This window comes from Scardinius erythrophthalmus, assembly GCF_964197995.2.
Source record: "Scardinius erythrophthalmus genome assembly, chromosome: 9".
NCBI lineage: Eukaryota > Metazoa > Chordata > Actinopteri > Cypriniformes > Leuciscidae > Scardinius > Scardinius erythrophthalmus.
Window position 1 is genome coordinate 36,165,574 of NC_138229.1, and position 17,768 is coordinate 36,183,341.

General features: G+C 39.9%; 1 protein-coding gene across 1 annotated transcript in view; it reads left to right on the forward strand.

The window, feature by feature from the left end:
- The window catches only part of phlpp1 (PH domain and leucine rich repeat protein phosphatase 1), a 48,660-nt gene that overhangs the window by 16,990 nt on the left and 13,902 nt on the right, over positions 1-17,768 (forward strand). Inside the window, exons 2-9 of the mRNA XM_081373737.1 lie at positions 2,386-2,582; positions 3,281-3,406; positions 7,154-7,302; positions 8,269-8,415; positions 10,157-10,384; positions 12,644-12,846; positions 14,037-14,097; positions 14,218-14,313. Of these exons, the coding sequence (XP_081229863.1) occupies positions 2,386-2,582; positions 3,281-3,406; positions 7,154-7,302; positions 8,269-8,415; positions 10,157-10,384; positions 12,644-12,846; positions 14,037-14,097; positions 14,218-14,313 (1,207 nt within the window). The remainder of the gene's footprint in view (positions 1-2,385; positions 2,583-3,280; positions 3,407-7,153; positions 7,303-8,268; positions 8,416-10,156; positions 10,385-12,643; positions 12,847-14,036; positions 14,098-14,217; positions 14,314-17,768) is intronic.

A 17,768-nucleotide genomic window follows, 5' to 3' on the forward strand; every position in this document is an offset into this window, starting at 1 on the left:
AAGCCTTCATGAATACATACGTGTAATAACTGTGTGTTCACCAACATGAAGCTGATTCCTGCAGACTGTCACTCACCCTACGACTGCACATCAGTGTCTGTCTTGTACTGTTGTGTTCTTCTGCAGATCTAAGGTGGTGTTGTGTGGATAGGCCTGGATGTCATGTTAACCCTTTGCTGATGGTGGCGCTGTAAAGTGGGCTTCAGCGCTCCATGTGGCGTACCGTGGGGTCCTGACCCACATACTGTACTGCTGCTGCTTTTGGGTCAGATCTCGCTCGCTCTGTCTCAGAGGCGAAAGCAGAAATGTTGCTGCATAGTTAGTCAAGAACATGCTTAACATATTGTACATTTGTTTCTCTATGGTGGATGTAAACTCAGTCCATATGGAGCATTGCTGAATTATTCAAAGAATCTGCACATGTGAATGCAGTTCCTAATCTAAAAGTCAGGGTGATCATCGTTTTCACGTCCGAGTACTGGAGTATTCTTCTGCTTGGCCACTGGCCAGCTCAAACCCTCTGGATCCCCCCATGACGTTCTTCCACCACGTTTTTTAAATACATTTTTGAGGTGATTGGACCTACAGTTCAAAAGAGTATGAAACAGCTACGGGACCAGAGGACATGACCATTGTCCATCCACATCTCACAAAGCCATATTTAGACCTGGCAGTTCTGACATATTTTAGGCCAGTCTCAAATCTTTCTTTGATATCTACAATTTTAGAGAAAATAGTGTTTCACCAACTACAGAGCTTCTGAATAAAAACTCAATCTTTGAAGTTCCAATCAGGTTTTAGGAAAACCACTCGATATTGCACTGACTCGACTCTGGCAAGTCTGCTGTGTTCTCGGCGTTTGACCCGATTGACCTGGTTCTGATCTCTCGTTTGGAGCACTGGGTGGGCATTCAGGGAAATGCTGTTAAATGGCTTCAATTCTATTTTAATAGTGGAGGGTTCTCTGTTAATATTGGTTAGTTTACTTCGGCTGCAGCTCCTCTTATGTGTGCGGTCCCTTCAGCTTCTATTCTTGCTCCGATTTTATTCTCCTTGTATATGCTTCCCCATGGGTCGATTTTTAAGAAACACGGCGTCTCATTTCACTGTTACGCTGACGATACCCAAATCTATTTGCCCCTGGGATCAAATATCATGGGTTTTGATACTCTGTTGGCTTGTCTAGCGGATGTAAAGGCCTGGATGTCCCTTCTTCAGTTTTCTTCAACTTAATGAAGGGAAAACTGAGACTAGTTTTTGAATCTTCAGAAGCTGCTATCTCTCCTTGCTGAAATTTTGGCCATTTGTCTCTGTGTGTGAAACCATTAGTGAAGAATTTGGGTGTGTTTTTCAATAGTCGTCTCAAATTTGACAAACAGATTAGTAATGTAGATTTCATCATCTCAGAGTCCTAGCTAAAGTAAAGTCATGTCTTTCTTTTAAGGACTTTGAAAGGGTGATTCATGCTTTTATTTCAACAAGGCTTGACTAATGTAATTCCCTTTATATGGGTATTAACCAAGCATCTCTTAACGGTCTGCAGTACAGCTGCTATAGGCACATTACCAATGTGCGTAAACGAGAGCACATCACTCCTGTTCTGAAATCTCTGCATTGGCTCGCAGTTCGTTACAGAATTGATTTTAAAGTCACTAGTTTTTAAATAGCTCCCGTATATATTTCCGATTTATTATCTGTTCACAGTCCTGGAAGGTCTCTTAGGTCATCCGACCAGAGACTGTTAAATGTTCCTCGGGCGAGACTGAAATCGAGAGGAGATCGAGCGTTTGCCGTTGCCGCACCGAAACCTTAGAACAGCCTGTACACTGCAGGAGTTTCAAGCAAAACTCAAAACCTATCTTTTTTCTTCGGCTTTTAATTGTGATTTGTGCTGTGTCTGGTCTGTTCTGTAATTTATGTTGTACATGGTGTTAAATGTTGACCATATTTGATATAGTGTATAGAACCGTGGTTAATAATTGTTGTTTTTAGTCATGCTACAGTATAAATATAGCTGAGTTAAGTTGAGTTGAGAGTACTCGTGCCTATCCCTGCTTAATTGTAATTTTTACTAGTACTGACTCTTAATATACTGGCTGCTTAATTCCACTCATTACTAGTAGTACTTGTAATTCTCTTTACTTGTAGTGACTGCTGAACGTCACTCCATATTTTCTAGGTCTGCTGAAATCTGACCTTTACTAGAAATTACTGCTAGTAATCGTGACTGATAGTAATTGACTTCACACTCAGTTCATTTCCTGTATAGAGTGCAGTCAACGAATTTGCAGTGTGAAATGTGATGTGCATCTGAAGCTGCACTGGATATGTTGACAGCAGGAGAGGAGCTGAGAAGTCAGGCTCATGTCTTTCTCTGTTTTGCAGGAAAACCTCACAGCATCGAGAGCTCGGAGCGCATCCAGCTCTCCGGGACGTATAACGTACGGAAAGGAAAGCTGCAGCTACCGGTGAACCGCTGGAGTCGACGGCAGGTGATTTTATGTGGTACCTGTCTCATGGTCTCCTCGGTGAAGGCCAGCCATACGGGCAAGATGCACATCCTGCCACTGATCGGAGGAAAGGTACTGAACCCAGGCTTATCTCATATGCTCATTAGGCAGAATGTGTGTCCCAAACCAGTGATCCTACAGCCACCCCTCCTGAAGTGCACTGGATAAGAGTAGTCAAAAAAAGAATAGATATTCTTCAGACATTATGCATGGCTTAAAATGATTGATCAGAACTGAATGTTCACATAGACCATGGTGTAAGTCAATGTAAATGTTTTATGTAGGAACTTGTACAGTATAATAGTAATTAAAATAAACAAGGGATGTTTAAGGTGACTTTACAGAGTTTATATTCACAGAGTTCATTCATGCACGTTATATTGCCTGTGTGTGTTGAACCCCAGGCTATATTTATAAAGCATCTTTCCCAAGATCCTAGTTACTTTAACAACGAGCAACACTTAAAACAAGAGTTCAGTGAGAGGACAGACATAGTGGACATTGGTTAGTGAGTTGTAAAGTTTTATGGTGGTTTTGAGAGTTGATGAAGTGCTAAACAAACAGAGGTGCGTTTAAAGTCTCGTACTCTGTGTTCATTTATGTTCTAGACCCGCTAGACTAAATATTGAGTGCTGTCTGCCACATCAAGCATCACAGTTCTTGATGTAGACAGACCTTTGACACTAATGAAGATGATGTGTTTTCACCCCACTGCATGGGGAGCGTGTCTCGTTCATGTGTGAGTTTGAGTGTGTTTCTGTTGTGTTCAGGTGGAAGAGGTGAAGAAACACAGTCACTGTTTGGCCTTCAGCTCAGCGGGACCTCAGAGTCAGACCTACTATATCAGCTTCGACAGCTTCACTGAACACCTCCGCTGGCACCGACAGGCTGCTAAGGTGTGTGTGTGTGTGTGTGTGTGTGTGTGTGTGTGTGTGTGTGTGACCGCCTCTCTCCTTCCACCTTGTAGAAATAATGCGACCTGACACACTAGAGCTGATCCAAACTCTAGTGAGCTGCCTCACTTGCCAATATTTTTATACAGACCATGATCCTGAATCTTTCTATCATTGGTAAATGTCCAAAAACCATGGAACTAATGTGGTACCTTTCGTTGCTTTTTTCCCCAAATCAGTGACTTCAGGGCTTTGGTTTGGAACGCTTTCGGTCTGTGAAAAAATTCAAACAACAGAAATGTGTAATTAATAGGTTGACAGACAGTCTCACCAGGGACTTTTTCTCAGGAAAAATTCCTCGATTGCAATGTGCTGCGGATTTAATATATATACAGTTGTAATCTAAATGATCCAACCCCCACTGCAAATCAGGTTTATTGGCAAAATTTACAGACTTTCAGATGTGTGCAATGAACAAATCAAACTAAAGTAATTGAAATAGCTCAACACAACAAATGTTTCAAGTGGTTTTCCCAAATTCAACTGAAAATTCAACTTTTAATGACTTCTGCAGTCTCAAAATGATTCAACTCCCTGAATAGAATCCCTCTCGACAGCACACATCTGCAAAACAAGTGCTGTCTCAAGCAAACCTGAATGTCTGAAGTGGCTAGGTTTGTTGAGTGTCACGTTTGACTTCATGTTAGAAACATGGCTTAGTCAAAAGAACGGTCCAAAATGTTAAGAGAAGGTATGATTGCCCTTCACAAACAAGGACCAGGATACAAATTGGATGGCTCCTATTTGCTCAAAATCATATAAATAAGCCACAGAACTTTTCGGCCCTATGGATCAGCGGTATCTCTGGAGGAAGAAGAATGAAGCATTAGCTGTAAAGAACTCTGTCTCTCAGTTCAGCGTGGCAGAACTGTGATGCTCTGCGGCTGCTTTGCATCCTCGGCGCTGAAGCTTGGGCGTCAGTGAACCTTCCAACAGGACAATGCAAGCATACCTCAAATTCCACCAAGGCTCGGTTGCAGAAGAAGTCCTGGAAGATCCTACAGTGGCATCACAGTCACCTGACTTGAACCCCATAGAAAGTCTCTGATGGGATTTGAAGAAGGCGGTTGAGGCACGCAAACCCAAGAACATTACTGAACTGGAGGTCATTGCTCATGAGGAACGGGCTCAGATTCATCAGAAATGCTGCCAGAAGCTGGTGTCTGGTTATACATCTCGTTTGCAGCAGGTCATAACAGCAAAAGGCTGTTCTACTAAGTACTAAAAATGCTTGCCATGAAGCTGACTGCAGAAGTCATTAAAAGTTGCATTTTCAGTTGAATTTGTGTTGAGCTATTTCAGTTACTTTTGTTCATTGCAAACATCTGAAAGTCTGCAAATTTTGCCATTAAATCTGATTTGCAATGGGGGTTGAATCATTTCGCTTACAACTGTGTGTGTGTGTGTGTGTGTGTGTGTGTGTGTGTGTGTGTGTATATATATATTATGTATGTATGTGCTTTATTTATTTACATGCGTGTAGGTTATGTGCGTTTCAGAGTGGCTCCGTTCACAGTAAATGCTGCTTCAAATGATAATGATCTTTTTATTATTTACATGTGTGGAGCGTCTCAGACTCCATCTCTGCATATGCTGTGAGTTTGAGTTGCTTATAACGGTCATCTGGGAACGCAATGTACACCATTTTATCAGATTTGTCACGTAAGACATTTCAAAACAGAAGTTTAAACTCTCGCTCTGAGTTCACATGTTTTGATTTCATATTCCTGTTCAAGAAATTACAGTGGTTGTAGCATTTCTTTCGTAAAGAAGTGGCCAAATATTAAAGATTAAATGAACATTTGAGTTAAATGTCGATCATGTGTTGATCATGTGTGATTAACAACAACAATCACAAGGCCGTTGACACCTTCCTCAGGCATTTGTTATAATACATAATGTACATAAGATGATAGTTGATATTATATATTTGGTGTTTCTGTTAAAAATCCTGGAAGGACTGAGCAATAATCCATTACTGTAATGGGCTGTGTTCTGTTAACAGTGTGAACGGGTAATGTAGTGAGACCCGAACACAACTGAAGCAAAGCACAGAATGAATCAAGAGAATCTTGTGATCCGTACTCAACTTCCAGATCACTCTGTGTGTACTTGAAGACTGAACGATTGAAATGTCAGGGCTCATTTACTCACATAGACTACATTAAGCTTGGCAACACAACCCTCTTTTTAAGCGTTATCACCATACATGTCTGAATCCCACCTGGACTGGGGATGTTTGTTAAACATTTATGCTGTGACTCGCAGTTCTCACAGTATGGTGAACTTTGCCCAGTCTAATTTTTTCTTGCCGTTAACATTTATCTACTGATGTGCGTTCATTTCAGCCCTGAACATACTGTAAAGGGCTCGTGAGAAATAAACTGGTTGGATCTGGCAGAAGTGCACTCGTTCCCCTGCTGTAAATCAGCGTGTGTTTTTCTGCTCGTGGACTTCAGACCTCTGTGCTTCTGCAGCACGTTTACACACACCTTCTCACCTCTTTACATAGTTGAAAGCTCCTCGTTGTTCTGATCTAAGCTATATTTGCCCTGAAAATGACACCTCATCATTCCATCACAGAAAGAGTGTGAAAAGCCCTAGTTGGGAGTCCTACTTTAGCATACTTTACTACGAACGAACCATCCTAAACAAACGCAAGTAGGGCAAGCCTGGCCAGCCTATTTTACTGTGCCGTTCCCAGAGACAACCTTGTGCCGTGAGAGCCGTCCTGCCCACCGGGACCCTCAGATTAGAAAAACCTCACAAGAGGTTTCAGGCTGCTGTGTTAATGTGATCGTGTCATGTTATGAGCGACGTGTGCTGTGTTATTAATGAATGCTGGTTCACTAAGTCATGATAGTTTGTTGTTGAGGAGAGTGTGCTGCTACTTTACTAAGTGACCATGTTCACCTGCTGGACCAGAAAACCGTATTATTTCAGTATCAGTGAGATGTTATACACTGCCCGGCCAAAAATAAAAAGTCGCTGTTTGGATTTAAATATGCAAATGCTTAAGAGTGTATGACTGGATCATCATTGCTGTGATTATTCTGTTTCTAGCATTTTACATGTTTGGCAACAGTTCTTCTAACCCTAATTGATGGAGTGTGTAGCTTTTCATTTCTTAAACAACCATGTAGGAAGACACATCATGGCCATATTCCAGGATGACTATGTCCAGATTCGTCAGGCTCAAACAGTGAAAGAATGGTTGTGGGGAGCATGAAGAATAATTCTCACACATGAGTGTGCTCCTCTGAGTCCAGATCTTAAATTCACTGAAAGTCTTTGGGATGTGCTTGGAGGAGACTTGCTGGACTCTTGCACGGACAACACAAGATCTGGACCAAATATTGATGCACCTCTTGATGGAAATAAGTGTTGTGATGTTATTTCCACCAAGAGGTGCATACATTTTTACCTGAAGTTAAACAAAATGCAAATGGAAATGCTGTCTTGACAACTAACAGAAACATTCGATTGAAATTATCTATAGTCATACCGGTATTTTATTTTATTTCAGTTAACGTTTATTTTAATTTCAAGCAACAAAAAAATGTTTTTATTAACTAGTTTTGGTTAACTATAATAACCCTGCAGAAAACGCCCACAGATGCGCAATTCCTTGTTGATCTTGCTGTGACCCCATACCTCGATGAATGACCTGTCTGTGTGTCCGTCCGTCAGATGGTGTCTCAGAGGATCAGTTCGGTGGATCTGTCTTGCTGTAGTCTAGAGAAACTGCCGCCCAACCTGCTGTACAGTCAAGACCTGACGCATCTCAACCTCAAACACAACTTTCTGCCGGCTGACCAGACGCTGCTGCAGCTCCAGAGGTCAGTGTGTGTTTCACAGATCAGCTCTCCCCCGCCTCAAATTGTTCACATTTGAATTTGATTACATTTTTAAAGATTAATTAATCTAAAGTTTGGTGAATTCCAGCATTTTTAATAATACATTTGTATTAAATCAGAAAACGGATAATTTCTAAAAACCATACATTTCATAGGCCTTTATTATTTGTATTAATTCAATCGATTGGACATTTTTTGGATTATTAAAATTAAAAAAGTTAAACCATTACAGTAGAATCCAGAACCATTTAAAATCCGGAAAACACGCAATTTGGGAAATAAAACTGAATTCATTGTGCCCTAGGTGTTTGGACAAGAATGTCAACATTGAAATTTTAATGCGGACATTTAGACATTTTAGAAATACACTGCAATTCATATAAAATGAAAAGTACAGAAAGTAATTGTTTAAAGTGAACTAAATGAATAGTCGAGGATAATAATGAAATGACTTACCGCCCCACTCGGTAGAATCTACTGTCATCTACTGTTGGAAATGGGAAATGAATCCCGTCTGACCAGAAGCGGAGATAAATCGTACAACTTGTGTTGCCAAAGCATTTAAATTAAACAGTGTTTAACTGTACGGTTGTAGCCAGTATTTAGTAAATGATGAGATTCTGTATGATTAGGCCAGGACGATATTTAGTCACTTTAGGATTTACGCACTTTCTTAGAACTGTCAGTATCAGTATATCTATCAACAGCTTTGTCAAATGAGAGCATGAACATTTTGTTTTGATTTATTTATTTTTTTGAGAATTTTATGTAATACTGATGTAATGAGGTCATGCTAAATGCTACATTCATGCTACATGCTAAAACTATTAAGGACACGATGTGGATGAAAAGATGATTTAACGAAGTAAGCTAAAGTGTCATGGTTCCTCTATAAGAAGGACACTATGTGAGGTTAATTGTTGCCAAATTTCCTCTCTTCTCCTGCAGATTTTCCCGTTTGCGGAGTCTCAATCTCTCTAATAACCAGCTGGGAAGTTTCCCACTGCACATCTGCTCCATTAGCACGCTGACGGAGGTCAACCTCAGCTGCAACCACCTGACCTCCATCCATCCTGACGTGGGCAAAATGACCAAGTGAGTGTGTCCGCCGCGGATGTGTTTGAAGGTGAAGCGTGTCGTTTCTGCGGAACTACAAAAATAAAGCACATTCAAACGTCCTTGCAAACGGAGAGTTGCACCTCCCCAAACACAAACATCACAAACTCGGCTCTTGCGGGTGCTTGTGAAGGCTTGTCTCAACAGGCTACTTTCACTAAAAGGTCCAGCATATTAGGAATACTTTTAGCTGTGTTGCAAAAAGTATGAGTCATGAGGAAGCAGTTGAGTAGACTAACACTCTGTCTAGAGCAAACGCAAGCATCATAGAAACTGAATGGGTGGATGATGATGCTGTATGGTATCGAAGCGTCCATCGTAGCGTGTAGCATCGCAACACCCTGTTCGCTTTGACATGTTCATGCCCTGTTACTCTCTCAAGGTCTAAATTTTGGCTTGCGCTTCTGTAACTATTTTTTCCCATGTCTTCCCATCAGTCACACTTTTCTGGTCTTATTGTGACAGTTTCATCAGTGCAGTTTAGTCTAAACAAAATGTCAAATGTTACATATTATATGTAATAACTTGCTACTTTCCTTGTATTACTGTTATGAACAATATTAACCAATGATATTAAGTCTAAGGATCGCAGTCCAGTGAAAATACATTATTTTACGTGGACTGTTTGTGCCCACCACTTGATCACCTGGAATCCGCAATGGAGCTGATTTAATATTTATAGTTGTTTTCCTTATGAATTTGTTTTATGCACCATTCTGTAGGCCAGAATGTATTCTTGGGCTGTTAAAACATTAAATATAAACAAATATTAATTATGAATGTATTCATTTATTTCTATAAAATATTTATAAAATAACTATAACTGTGAAAAAAATACAGTCAGCTTACAAGTATTGAACGTGATTAAATGTCAAAATAACTCCAATATCATACAGTAGAGTTGTGTGGGGTGGGGCTAAATTAAGTTGGCCTGCTGTGATGTCACAATCATGGTGCATTGAGGTCTATGGATTGGCCTGAAGTGTACATGTTGAGTAGACTCGTTCCCTCGGCCAAAATTGAGGGGTCAATGGTCTGTCCAAATAAGCTTCCCTCCTTCACAAAGTTGAACAGTAGGGATTCCCCCGAGGGAAAGTGCTTATGGAAGTGTGTGTGTAAATCTAAAAGTGGAGTTAAACGCAGCCAAACTTACGGTAGATATGCGATGTGGAGTCAGGGCAGTCATGTGACACTCACTGCACTGCTGCCACCTTCTGGACACACTCGTGCTCATCCAGCCTCTCAAGTGTCGAGTTTCCAGAGTTTTACTGTAGTAACAATAAACGCTGGCCTCCTTGTAGAAAAGCCTCCTTGCTTTGCATAGTAATACCCAGCTAACAGGAAATGTTAGCTCACGTTCTCTCAAAGCTATGAACAAACGCTCTTCCAGTAACATTCATAGAATGTACGTTCAAGGTTATCTGGTTATTAATAATGCTCTCAAAATGTTAGCACTAAAACGTATGCATCGTTCTGTCCTGAAGCGCTTTAGTTGGATGTTCATCTAACATTTTTTAAATGTTACTGCTTGATTCAGAAAACATTCAAATCTCATAATCTATGCAAAATTAAAACATGGAATGTTTCCTTAACATTCTCTTAACCAAGAAAACAAAATGTTTTTAAAACATTCATAACGCGAATGTTAGCAAAACGTTCTTCGAACTTATTTTTGTGTGCTGTGTAGATGTTGTTGAGCTCATTTCCGTCTCTGTGTCAGCCTGCAGACGTTTGTCCTGGACGGGAACCTGCTGTGCGCTCTCCCCGAGGAGCTGGGCTTTCTGCAGAGGCTGGCCTACCTGGGCCTGTCCTTCAATGAGTTCACACAGGTGCCGTCGGTGCTGGAGCGGCTGCCCGCCGTCGAGAGACTCTGCATGGCTGGAAATAAAGTGCCGGTGCTGACGCTACAGGCCTTCCGTCTGCTCACGCTTAAGCACGTCGACCTCCGGTGAGCACAAGCACATCACACGGACTACACACTAGCTGTGATAGTAGCCTACACCTCACACTGAACCGTGGGGAAATCACTGCCTCAAGTCTATTCAGTTATTTAAAGTATTAGTTGAATTTAATGTGTAATAATTCAAATGTTTTGGAGTTCGTTTTTTGACCAATACTCGTCTGGTATCTCACGTGGCTGTGAAATCTACAGTGAATTGAAATCATAGGTTTGATTTAGACATTCAAACACTGTTACTTTTCCTATTTTACTGTGAGAATGCAACAGAGATACAGTATATTGGTAACACTATTTAACATATGGTATATACCATATATACCAATATATGGTAACATTATCTAACAATGAACAATAATTCTTCAGCATTTAATATTCTTAGTTTATGTTCATTTCAACATTTAGGCTACTAATACAGTTTTAAAATCAAAAGTTGTGTCTGGTAACATTAGTTAGAGGGACAGTTCACCCCAACAATGAAAATGTTGTCATCAGTTATTCACCCTCAAGTTGTTCCAAACCTGTGTGAGTTTCTTTGTTCTGTTGAACACAAAAGATGATGTTTGGAAGAATGTTGGTAACCAGACAGTTGATGGAAGCCATTGACTATACATAGTTTTTTTTTTGCCCTACTATGGAAGTCCATGGGTACCGTCAACTGTCTGGTCACCAACATTCTTCCAAACATCTTCTTTTGTGTTCAACAGAACAGAACAAAGAAACTCACACAGGTTTTTGAAACATTTGAAACATTTTCATTTTTTGGGTGAACTATCCCTTTGATGCTCTTTGAATTAACAGGAAAAAACAAGAGGTACTGTATTGTAATCTCTAATCACAAGCTTGAATACTTTTATCCAGATGCTTTGCCCTGATATGCAGTCTGGACGAGTCAATGTCAGTCAGAATCAGTCTGCATATATTCGACAGTTAGAGTTGACAGATTTTACAGAAAATCACGTAGTGTATGATGAGCACAGAGACTCTATTTTTAGGTTCAGACTGTGATTCCATTCAGACGGATGAAATCAAACATGTTTGATATTTTGAGCCCATTTTAGAACACGTTGTTTTCATTTTCCATTGGTCTCCTGGCAACAAGGCCCATTTTTCCGCGTGAGCTTGTTTTGAACGTCTACTAATGTGTGATTCTCAGTCTAATAGTGTGTGATGCCCAGTTGTAAATGCATTAACAAAAATCATTAAATGCTGAAAAAAATCATTGCTCATTTTTACTTCATGTTAGCTAATGACTAACTCAAAACTAACTTTAGCTGGAAAATAACTTTATTAAAGAACCGCTATAAAGCCAAAACAATCTCTGTTACCTTAAATTATACGTTTATCTCTGTAAAGCTGCTTTGAAACGATCTACATTGTTAAAAGCGCTATATAAATGAAGATGACTTGACTTGACTTAATGGATTATCTAATGTTAACCATGTAAAGCCTGACATATGAAATAATAGTCAGAAAAATCTATTTTTTAAAGTAACAGTTTATTGAACATTTAGACAAAGTATAAAATAGCAAACAAAAAGGTTTGCATAGGAGCTTTTTTTGAGGATAATATTTGCTACACCAGGCTCTTATGGCTCATATAGTATGATACAGCCTAGTGAGAATATGGAGCTCATACTTGTGGAGGAAAAATACAGCTCAATTATATTTAGAGCAAGAATATGCTATTTGAATGAATGAATCAACACTATAACAGACAGCAGTCTTTACTCTGTATCTGCCAATAATTTGTCTTAAGAAGATGATATTTAATGCTTGGTTTTATGATCAAAGCTCTGTAGTTTTACAACATTTAATGCAATACAATGATGAACGAGAGATGAACAAATAAACCTTTCTCAGAAGGCTGATGGAACATATCTGAACTCACATTTTAACATGATTTGTTTGAAATTATGTACAGATAATCAAGTAAAGCTAAAATATTACTAACAATATAAAAGTTCTTACATTCACTTTGTAAAAATCATTAAAGGTTTCACAGCAAAAAGACCACAAGTGAACCACAAGCTAAAAGTGGACAATTTTACAATTATTCTAAAATGTCTTTTCCTTGCTAAAACAGTATGAACTATCAATCAGATGACAGAAATCATGTAGTAGATTGTGTACTACAGATATTTCAGCAACATTTTAATTATGTTGATCATGATTGCATATTTGATACACAAATTTTTAGTGTTGGTAATGTATTTACAATAGCTTTGGTGAATTTTTCCATCTCCTCAGTCTGAACCAGATCTCCAGCGTGGTGCCGGACGAGCCGGAGTTTCTGCGTCACGTGACGCAGCTGGACGTGCGCGATAACCGCCTGTCTGAGCTGGACGTGTCCATGTTCCCGCGGCTGGAGGTCCTGCACTGTCAGAGGAACCGCATCGCTCGCCTGCGTCTGCGTGGCTGCGCGCTCAAGGCTCTGTATGCCTCCAACAACGGTAGCGCACACACCATTTTACCTCACATTAAAGGGATAGTTCACCCAAAAATGAAAATTAGCCCCTGATTTACTCACCCTGAAGTCATCCTAGGTGTATATGACATTCCTCTTTCAGACGAAAACAATCGGAGTTACTAATAAATGTCCTGGCTCTTCCGAGCTTTATAATGGGAGTGAATTGCTGTTTCTGTTTTGAAGTCCATAAAAGTGCATCCGTCCATCATTAAACTGCATCTATCCATGATAAAAGTGCATCCGTCCATCATAAACGAACTCAATAAGGAACTTAATAAAGGCCTTCTGAAGCGATGCGTTTGTGTAAGAAAAATATCTACATTTAAAACTTAATAAAGTAAAATAACTAGCTTAAGGCCAAACGAACATACGGATCAAGCGCAACTTATGCGAGTAATGCGACGTACTGATGATATTTATGCCCCATGATGATACACTATGCTACTTCTGACGTCACAACTTGAGTTAGTTGCGCCTTAGGTGTAAGTAGACTGCGTTTGGCCAGAAGCTAGAATTTTACTTTAACGTGTTAAATATGAATATTTTCGCTATGCTTCAGAAGGCCTTTATCAACCCCCCAGAGCCCTGTGGAGCACTTTTATCATGGATAGATGCAGTTTTATGATGGATAGATGCAGTTTTATGATGGATAGGTGCAGTTTTATGATGGATAGATGCACTTTTATGATGGATAGATGCACTTTTATGATGGATAGGTGCAGTTTTATGATGGATAGATGCAGTTTTATGATGGATAGATGCACTTTTATGATGGATAGATGCACTTTTATCATGTATAGATGCAGTTTTATGATGGATAGATGCAGTTTTATCATGGATAGATGCACTTTTATCATGTATAGATGCAGTTTAATGATGGATAGATGCACTTTTATGATGGATAGATGCACTTTTATCATGTATAGATGCACTTTTATGGACTTCAAAACAGAAACAGCAATTCACTGCCATTATAAAGCTTGGAAGAGCCAGGACATTTTTTTATATAACTCCGATTATGTTCGCCTGAAAGAAGAATGTCATGTACACCTAGGATGACTTGAGGGTGAGTAAATCATGGGCTAATTTTCATTTTTCGGTGAGCTATCCCTTTACTATTTAACACACAACATCCATTTGTTTGCTTGATGCCTTACGACATCTGTTCCACAGAGCTGCAAGAGTTAGACGTGAGTCCTGTGGCCTCTAACCTTACCTACGTGGACATCTCCAGGTGGGTTTGATCTCTCTCACTTGTATCTTTGTTACTATCTGATCACTGCGGTCAAACCCACATCGTGACATGAAGTTTCCTTGCGTGTGTCATCAGCTGTGTGTGTTCGCTCTCTTACAGGAACTGTATGACGTCTCTTCCCGATTGGTTGAGTGAAAGCAAGAAACTGGAGGTTCTAGACGTCAGTCACAACAACATCGCTGAACTTCCACCGTGGTGAGTGTCTGAGTGAAACTGCAGTGGTTTGTGCGTTCAGCCACATTTCAGTCACTCATGGACTCCTGATGATTTACATAGTCAGTGCCATAGCAAGAGATTGGCATTTTGCAAACACTAACATTGATGCCAATAGTTAATGACAATTTAACAACTTTAAGGGAAAGAATCATGCCATTTAAAGTCAGCATAATTTTAATAAAAATGTAGGGCCCTATGATTTCCACAAAGCAGAAAATCCTGGGTAGGACAGGGTATTGTGTTCTATACTTTTTAGGCACCAACCCAATTGCATCGATACCATAGAGTATCAAAAAATGTCTTGTTGTATGGTACCAAATTTCGATGACTAAGGGGTTAATCTCATCAACGTCAGTGAGCCAATGAGTGGCGAGGCATCATGGAAAAACACTAGTGTTACGTGGTTGCCCACAGAGACGTGGCTCATACGTGAGGCTGTAGTGTGCAAGCGTCCCAACCCCCATAGATGTAAAAGAAGTGGAAAAGATCAAAAGTGTGGCTATATTTCACCAGGCTCGCTTGCCAACAGCACAAAATATTTGCGACAAGATAATTGCTGCCAAGACCGGCAACACAACAAATCTGATGAAGCACTTGACAGTGCACGGAATAAACTTACAAGCAGAAAGTTGCTCCGTCCTCGACAGCAAGAAGAACCGGAGCGTGTCACAAATGAACCGAAACTCAGCGTATAGGATACTTGCCTCACAGATATGAGAAATAGCCTATAGAAAGCTTGAAATGTCTACATTAAACATACCAATTCGAAAACAAATACTCTCTGATTATGTAATCCAAATGAAAGGTGCATTTCTCTCTATAGGCGCGCACGCGTTTACTATACTGCGGAGATGACAAGTCAGCATCGTCATCTTCATCTTTGCCACCAACACTTACTCAGAAAACACTAGTTTATTAAAAAACAATTAAAATGTCTCCTTGCTATTTTTTCCCGACACATTCATAATCATTAGGCTACTTTTGCCAGTGCAGGGCAGCAAACACAGTGTGATTATGATTCAGGCAACATCACAAGTCAGAATTCAGATAGGGATCGGTAGTGTTACAAACCTGGCACTAGGGAAGCAACATAAAGTACACAAAGACTGAAGTCTGCCTATCAAAAATAAAGTTTATTGAATTCTAAAAGAAAAAGGGGACTGTAGAGATAACAACACTGCTACTGCAGTGCTGGCTGCAAGACCAGAGAGAGAGAGAGAGAGAGAGAATGAGCATGTGTCCTGGATTTAAAATGGCGCCCATCAGGTGATACCAATTAACCGGTTGATTGCAGGTGAGCTACCAGGTAACTGCAACAAAACTCCCACGTAACAGGTAGCATTCAAATATTCATCCAGTTCCTTTTGCTTGAAGATCGAATCATCATGCCGGTATGGAGCCAAAGCTGGCCATAGGGTCTGTGCGGAGGACCTGTCTGGTTCTCGTGGTCTTGCTGAGGATCTGTGCCGATGGCTGTCGTGGCGACCATGCCTTCACAGGGGATTGTCTAGTAGACACGGTCTCTGCTGACATTCAGGGCTGCGTTTTGGTCGTGTGTTGGTGCAGGTCCACCATCTGATCTGCATATGGACCGGATCCGGCTGACTACGGTAACCTCGGGATAAGGACGAGACAGACAGACTAATATTAATGTGGATGCCATTCTTCTTACAATGTAACAAGTACATTGGGTTTTATAGGAAGTGTTCCTGATTCCGGTTGACCTAATTTATGCAGCCTAACAATCATTTAACTGATTTTTAATAATAGAAATTGATAATGTGTTATGTGTATGCTAGGTTAAAGAGATGTGTTTCTAGTCTAGATTTAAACTGACAGAGTCTGTCTGCAGATCCGGGCTAATATGGTCAAACTTCCTGGTTCTGGTAAGGAAGGCTGCTGCATTTTGGACCAGCTGTAGTTTGTTTATTATCGAGCAGGGCAACCACCCATAAGAGCATTACAATAATCTAGCCTTGAACGCATGAACAAACTTTTCGGCATTTATCATTGAAAGCATTTGTCGTAATATAGATATATTTTTTAAGATGGAAAAATGTGGTTTTACAGATACTAGACATGTGACTTTCAAATGAAAGATTGGTATCAAAGAGCATACCCAGGTTTCTAACTGACGACGAACACTTGACAGAGCAGCCATCAATTGTTAGACAGTATTCTAGGTTAGTACGTGTGGAGGTTTTTGGTTCAATAATTAAAACCTCTGGGGGTTTTTTGTTGTTGTTTTTTTTGTTCAGAATTTAGTATGAAATTTCTAGTCATCCAATTTTTTATATTAACTATGAATTCAGTTAATTTTGTGAATTTGTATGTTTCGTCAGGGTGCAAAAGAATATAGAGCTTAGTATCATCAGCATAACAGTGAAAACTAATGCCATGCTTCCTAATGATATCTCCCAGGGGCTAGCATGTACAGAGTGAAAAGCAATGGTCCTAGTACTGAGCCTTGTGGTACTCCATATTGAACTTGTGATCGATATGACACCTCTTTGTTTACTGCGGTCAAATAAGTATGATTTGAACCATGTTAATGCAATTCCACTAATGCCATTCCTCTAATGCCAACACAATTTTCGAGTCTATTCAAAAGAATGTTGTGGTCGATAGTATCAAATGCAGAACTAAGATCAAGTAACACTAATAGAGAGATGATCAGATGAAACCACGATCGGATGATAAGAGCAAATCATTTGTAACTCTAATTAGAGCAGTCTCAGTACTATGATGCGGTCTAAATCCTGACTGGAAATCCTCTCAGATATCATTTCTTTCTAAGAAGGAACATAGTTGTGAGGATACTGCCTTTTCTAGTATCTTCGACAGAAAAGGTAGATTTGAGATCGGCCTGTAATTGACTAATTCTTCAGGATCAAGTTGCATTTTTTTAACAAGCGGTTTAATCATAGCCAGCTTAAAAGTTATTGGTACGTATCCTCATGACAATGATGAATTAATAATATTAAGAAGAGGATCTATAAATTCTGGAAGTATTTCTTTCAGTAGCTTAGTCGGTATAGGGTCTAACATACATGTTGTCGATTTAGATGATTTAATGAGTTTAGACAATTCTTCCTCTCCTATAGCAATGAATGAATGGAATTTTTCCTCAGAGAGACTACAATGCACTGCCTGATGCGATACTGTAGTAGACTTAACTATACGTGATCATGTTGTTTACTTGCTGTGCTTACGTGCCGATAGCTAACAACACACAGACATTTAGCAGTTTTACTCACCGCCTGCAGTTCCAACTGACGTCACACATGCCCATACTCGAAAAAAACTTTCCGAAACTTGTGACAAACCGGAAGATTTTTGTCACATAAATACTCCACCAAACGTACAACTTAATTTTTGAAACTTTGTCCATGTTTAGCATGGGAATCCAACTCTTTAACAGTGTAAAAAACTCA